A 7,154-nucleotide genomic window follows, 5' to 3' on the forward strand; every position below is an offset into this window, starting at 1 on the left:
GACACTAACCGATTTACTGGTTAATGGAAATATAACTACAACTCCACCTATGTGATCACACGCATAGCTGGGAAAGGCCTTAGGGGAGGCTAGCTGCTAGTATTCAGACATAAGATGCTTTTTGAAAATTCAAACGAGGGAAAAAAAAGAAAAAGCGAATAGCAAGGAGGAAGAGAAATAGCCAAAAGGTATGGCTTGACCATTAACAGCAATCAAGTGTCAGTTAAGGCAAACAATAGTACTATTCAATAAGCATTAAGCAGTGACAATCAGTCTACCACTTTTTGATTTCAAAGTGCTAATTGCGTATCCTTTGTTTAAGGCAGAGGTTATATCAAGCAGTGACCATAATGAAAATAAAATCAACTTGGAATATAACCTTTGGCTATAAAATTATACATTGACCACAAGTCATTCTCCTTCATACATAGTCTAATGTTTCAACCAAATCTTGTCCAAACACTCCCGGATTTTTACGACATATTCTTTCGTTGATTTACTCTCTTGTTGGGATTAGGGGAGTAATAGTAATTCGATTTTTCATCATTGTACTTGAAGCACAATCATTATTCCAAAGAGCGATGAAATATTTGCAGATTCTAACGATCGTGTACAATGATGAACCTAAGAAAAGTAGTGCATATTGCTTTGAATTATACGGAGTATTAGACTAATTAAGGAGGGGAAAGTCCCACATTTCACCAATTGGTAGCAATCAGAAATGTAATGATACAATCTGAAGAGAGTTTGTTACAACTTACAAAAAGTGAAGGTAAAATCATTTAGCCAGCATAGACATGGACGCCAATGGCGAGGAGGAAGATAGTGATGACGCCAAAATAAATAATGGTATGGACCAAAATGGAGGCGCCGCTAGTTTGCATATTTCCGAATTCAACTACTTTTCCACGGCCGGGAAGCTGGAATAATAGGCCCGGAGTTAACAGCACAAACAGCACCACTGCTATCAACACTGGGCCCCAGTCCGCCATTGCTCCTCACACAATTAACTTGTCGGTTTGAGCAGATGAGAGGAATGGGAAAATGGGGGTGACTGATGACAGCCAAAGATCCAGAAAAAGTGGCCCACAAGTCCAAAATAAACGAAAGTGACAGATCTCAATTTTTTTAAATATTTTTTATTGCTTCATCCTTCATGCGAGGGAAAGGGAGAAATGGAAAGTAGCATACTCCCTTCAATTTAGACGAGGTAGTTTGACTCGGCACAGAATTTAAGAAAAAAAAAGAAATTTTTGAAACGTATGGTCTTAAAAGTTTAAGGGGTAAAAGCTTTATACGGTCATGACATTTGTGTGGTTATATAAGCTTCTCATTAAGGGTAAAAATAGCAAAATGAAGAGTTTAAAGTTGAATTATTTTCAAATTTAAAAATATGTCATTTATTTTAGAACTGAATAAAAAGAAAAGTACCCAATCTAATTTGAAATGGAGGGGTAGATATTATGCTAATGAATGAAGCTTCAACACTTCACTTTTTGTGGAAGGCACATGACTTAAGTAAACTAGGGTCCAATTCCAAGGGACATGGGCGGTCAATTGAATTGAAATGAGAATAATGGGAGATTATAATTTAGACCGGAATAAAGATAAAAAAGGTTGAGATAAGATGTAGTGTATTTGGTAGATTTATCAAGATGACACAAATATTCACCATAAATATTTATTCATATTCCATGTTGTACTAAATTATATCTATGTTATACTTGTTGACGGCCAATTTTGATTCTCACCTTTTTAAATTAATTTATTTATACTTAATAATTTGCAATGAATGTTTAAAATATTTTCAATCAATAATACCTATTTTACAAATTAACTAAGTATTAGTAGCTTTGAATTATACTTACTATTTTAAGATTATTAAAATAACTTTATATACACCCCATAGATTTTATAATCAATATCTCATCAAATCACCTGCTTCCCTATCCATGAATCCCGCTGGTATTTCCCTTTTCGTTCATCAAATCCGAAACACCAGAACCTGAACCTTAGCATCGAAACACCATTTCATCTTTGTTCTTTTGAGTCCAAACTCGCAGAATCACTTGCTTTGTATCTAGGCTACGAAGATTGTTATTTTCCTTTCCATTTCACTGATTGGATTTCAAAATCCCTAATTCAAAACCCTAGACCACTTGGTGGTGCAAGGTCGAATCCTTAGAGATTCGTTATGCTCTATCAAAATTAGTGGCATGCATGACCACTTTACAGTGTCATCATCATTATTCTTGGTCAGAGGTCAAGCGCAGAGACCTCTAGACATTGGACTTTTTATCCGGCGGTTTTGCTTTCACACGGATAGTCTTCCTCCCTCAAGTAAAAGCTATCATTATTCTCACTCTCTTATGAATTAGGATATAATCGTATCTACTGTGACTAAGTATCAATTACTATGTCAATAAGTTGAATGGAACCCCATCATGTTTAGACTACCACTCCTTAATCTGTACAACTAAGTTAAACCTACTTAGTATAGAATCTCTTTTGTTCTGAACTTCTCTAATGATATTATTGACCTGACTTTAAAATGATTGAAATCCAATCCTGTTTGTAAAATCTTGGCTGGAATATCTCATGTATGTACTTGAATGAGAATTTTATGTCCACCTATGTTTGTCCTCTATATCCATGTTTGTGTATACAATATCATTAAAACCTGCTGAGTTTATTTGTGTCTACTGTAATCCACTATCATAACTAATAAAAGACTTTGAGACTATATGCGTTTCCTGAATATTGCAATATGCTTTAACCCTTCAAATAAGGATATCATGAATGTGAATCCTAGGGCTCTTTGAAGAGAATCTAGTCATATCATATGCCTTAGAGTAATACTGGCCTGTTAGCCAACACAAGCAGCTCTACTAATGCTATTTAAGAGGTTCCGAAATGAAGCTAGCAACCCAGCATCTAATATAAGTCAATACCTAGTTTATAACCTCTGCTAAGTGTCTTTGTATATGTTCCTTCTTGTGATCTTGTACTCATTTTGGTTCATCAATACTTCTGTTTGTCTTTCATGATTTCACGCATGTTTACACTGTCTTGAAACTATATCAAGTTCTCTCACTCCTTTAAAATGAATTGAATCTAGTCTGAGAACTCTAAGGAAAACCTTCTGTTGTTAAAGATAAGAAAGACTGGTGGCATGAGGTTCTGTTAAGAACTCTTGGGAGTTCTATTTAAACCTATAAACTAGTAGTCTTGATTGAAACTCTGGGTGTATTTTGGTATCTCTAACAGTATCTGTAGAGGTTCTGACTATAACTATTTGTCTGAAACCTTGATTGATACTTTAAAAACTTCCAGTAGTATTATTAACTTGTGTGTGCTAAAGACCAGACTTGAGTTAAAACAATCAGTACTTGGTTTAATTGAGGGGCTGTAAAGGTAAATACATTTGTATTCATTAAGTGTTGAAGTATTGAACTGCATGCTCTTTCTCTATCTTCAAGATGCCCAATTTCAGGTGCTTGGTTCCTTGGTAGTAACATGACAATGTCTCTGCCTCTAAGTGTGTCTGAAACTCAGCCTTTTGGACCTGTTTAATGTGTTAGTCATCTACTTGGCTTGGAAACATAGTTATGATGGTGTAAATAAACTACCTTGTGTCATTATGGTATTCTGTTTGACCCTATTAAGAGAGGTATATTCCTATGGTATGGTATTGCTAATGGTAGTCGGTTTACATTGAAAGTGCCTCATTGGCACTTAATCCTGTGGGAAAGAATGAGTCATTAATGGTTAGGGATATTTGGGAGTAGAATTTAACTCTTGGTTGGGCTACTCTCCCTGGCACAAGCATTGCCCTAGGCCTTGAGACCCTTGAAAACTTTGAAGTGTCAGGGATTCAAAGGGGGCTTTGACCTTGAGTGGAACTCTACCCTTAGCTTCTAACCCATTGATAATCATTACTCCTTTTGGGTTTAGTGTTTAATGACAACGAAAGATTTTCAATATAAATTGTCTAACCATTTGTGACCCCACACTAGTATAACCTCTCATAATCTTTAAGTACTGTTAGTTTGTTATATTTTTCAAGTCGTTTACTTATGTATTTAATGCATGGCTGTATGTACAGAATGTTATATTTAATGACTTTTCTCTCTTTTTTAAACATGTACAACCATTGGGCCTGTTGAGTTCTCAAGGAACTCAGGCCCAAACTCAGCGTCATGCAACTGAAATCTGGAACTTATTGCTGTCCATTCCTGCTGATTATTGGGCCTACCTCTTTCAGGCCCAAACCAGAGTCACTCTTCATCCTTTACTGCTTTATTAATATTTTGTAATCTATATTCTTTACATGTATATAACATTGCTCTCACAATATTTGATCAGTATTTGTTTTTACCTTTTGAATTACATAAACAACTTAGGCAAGCCTTAAAGAACATAGGGTTTAAAAGATATATTAGTTAGTAACTAATTCTCCACTCGCTAATCGTGAACTGTTCACGTCATTAATCTGCTGTGTTTTGCTAACCCTTTCCTGAAGATTTTGAAGCTAAAATACTTAGCAAAGACGGTAGTTCCCCTTTCAAAACCAGAAATGAATTACAAGACTAGCTTTCTAAAAGAAATTGACTCTTTCCAACTTAAGGGATGTCGTCCATCAAAGACCTTTGAACATTCCCTTAAGTTTAAGATTTAAGTAATTTCAGAAGCCAAGGTATATCTTAGAATCACTCGCTTATAACATCATAGAATTACATAAACATCCATTCTTTAAAAACAATGTGTTTCCTATATGCTTCATACAAATCATTCGATTTTAGGACTCTTTCAATTACACTAACATTAGTTTTCAAGACTTGTACCCTTTTTAGAATCTTGGATCCCTTTCAACATCCTACTCTCACTTAGATAAATATTAAGCTATGCCTTTCTAATACTAATTAAGGATAATACAAATAACTAACCCTTTAAACCTAGTCTAAGTCTTATGGAGCTACCTCAAGTAGATTTTAAGGGGTGCCTAACACCTTCCCCTTATAAGAACAAGAACCCTTACCCAAATCTCATCGGTTAGTAGACTAATAAAGAACGTGACTTTAGTAATTAAATAGGTACCCTAGTATACCTTTAAATATTAGGTGGCGACTCTCTTTCAGCAACAACAGAGAAACCACAAGTTGAATCATATTTTGACTCGTGCAAAATAGGGTGCAACAATACTTATCATGAATATAAAATTAGATATTAATTAATTATGATTAAATATTGTAGCAAAATGTTTAGCAACACTGAAACAATAGGGGAAAAACGAGGACGACAAATTGAATTGGACTACTAGTTACAGTCGATATATATGGTTTAGAGCTAGTCTTCTTGGTTTGAGATGTGTATCAACTACAGGCAGTTGAACAAGGTTACAATCAAGAATAAGTATCTTTTATCTCGTATTGATGATATTTGACCAGCTTCAGGGAGCGAGGGTATTCTCCAAAATTGATTTGAGATCTAGGTATCACCAGTTGAAAATTCGGGATTCAGATATTCTAAAGACGGCATTCAGGACCCGTTATTGTTACTATGAATTTCTCGTGATGTCTTTTGGGATGACCAACGCCCCAACAGTATTTATGCACTTGATGAATAGTGTATTACAGTCGTATCTTAATTTGTTTGTCGTAGTATTTATTGATGATATCCTGGTGTACTCACGTAGCCAGGAGGAACATGCACAACATTTGAGTATTGTACTACAGAGGCTGAGGGAGAAGAAACTTTATGTCAAATTCTCTAAGTGCGAGGTCTGGCTTAGTTCAGTGGCATTCTTGGGATACATAGTGTCCAGTGAGGGAATTAAGGTGGATCTGAAGAAGATAGAGGTAGTTCAGAGTTGGCCCAGGCCATCTTCAGCTACTGAGATTCGAAGTTTTCTCGGCTTGGCTAGTTATTATCGTCGCTTTGTGGAGAGCTTCTCATCTATTGCAGCGCCTATGACTAAATTAACCCAGAAAGGTGTCGCATTCAGGTGGTCGGATAAGTGTGAAGAGATCTTCCAGAAGCTTAAGACTGCCTTGACCACAGCTCCAGTTTTAGTTTTGCCTTCAGCTCAGGCTCTTATACAGTGTATTATGATGCTTCTCGGATCGGTATTAGATGTGTCTTAATGCAGAAGGGTAGAGTGATTGCTTATGCTTTGCACCAGTTGAAGCCACATAAAAAGAACTACCCTATTCATGATTTAGAATTAGTAGCCATTGTTCATGCATTGAAGATTTGGAAGCACTATCTCAATGGTGTGTCTTGCGAGGTATTTACAGATCATCGGAGTCTCCATCACTTGTTCAAACAGAAGGATCTAAATTTGAGGCAGCGGAGATGGTTGGAGCTGCTAAAGGACTATGATATTACTATTCTGTATCATCCCGAGAAGGCCAATGTGGTGGCTGATGCCTTGAGTAGAAAGGCGGTGAGTATGGGTAGCCTTGCTTTCATTCATGTTGGGGAGAAGTCACTTGCATTAGATGTTCAGGCCTTAGCTAACCAGTTCGTGAGATTAGATGTTTCGGAGCCTTGTCAAGTTCTAGCTTGTGTGGTTTCTCAGTCTTCCTTATATGATCGCATCAGAGAGCGCCAGTATGATGATCCCCATTTGCTTGTCCTGAAGAACACAGTTCAGCACGGCGATGCCAAAGATGATGGGATTATTGAGAATGCAGGCTCGGATTTGTGTGCCAAATGTAGATGGACTGTGGGATTTGATTCTTGAAGAAGCCCACAGTTCGCGGTATTCCATTCATTCGGGTGCCGCTAAGATGTACCAGGACTTGAGGCAGCATTATTGGTGGAGAAGGATGAAGAAATATATAGTTAGGTTTGTAGCCCAGTATTTAAATTGTCAACAGGTGAAGTACGAGCATCAGAGGTCAGGCGAATTGCTTCAAAGACTTGAAATTCCGGAGTGGAAATAGGAGTGTATTAGCATGGATTTCGTAGTTAGACTCCCATGGACTTTGAGGAAGTTTGATGCTATTTGGGTGATTGTGGATCGGTTGACCAAGCCCGCCCTTTTAATTCCAGTCGAAACTACTTACTCTTCGGAGAGGTTGGCTGATATTTATATCCGCGAGATTATTCGCCTACACGGTATGCCAGTGTCCATCATTTCAGATCGGGGC

At 37.0% G+C, this 7,154-nt stretch overlaps 2 protein-coding genes across 2 annotated transcripts; one reads left to right on the plus strand and one right to left on the minus strand.

Annotated features, from left to right (window-relative positions):
* Nucleotides 1-665: 665 nt before the first annotated feature.
* On the minus strand, nucleotides 666-1,105 carry LOC104091270 (uncharacterized). The gene has a single exon (XM_009596561.4). The coding sequence runs from the start codon at nucleotides 990-992 to the stop codon at nucleotides 783-785; it is 210 nt and encodes a 69-aa protein (XP_009594856.1). The 5' UTR covers nucleotides 993-1,105; the 3' UTR covers nucleotides 666-782.
* Nucleotides 1,106-6,142: 5,037 nt separating this feature from the next.
* Nucleotides 6,143-6,745, plus strand: LOC138894179 (uncharacterized). Its single transcript, XM_070178861.1, has 3 exons — nucleotides 6,143-6,286; nucleotides 6,410-6,522; nucleotides 6,604-6,745. The coding sequence occupies exons 1-3, from the start codon at nucleotides 6,143-6,145 to the stop codon at nucleotides 6,743-6,745; spliced, it is 399 nt and encodes a 132-aa protein (XP_070034962.1).
* The last annotated feature ends 409 nt before the right edge of the window (nucleotides 6,746-7,154 follow it).

Source organism: Nicotiana tomentosiformis, chromosome 6, assembly GCF_000390325.3.
Source record: "Nicotiana tomentosiformis chromosome 6, ASM39032v3, whole genome shotgun sequence".
Taxonomy (NCBI): domain Eukaryota; kingdom Viridiplantae; phylum Streptophyta; class Magnoliopsida; order Solanales; family Solanaceae; genus Nicotiana; species Nicotiana tomentosiformis.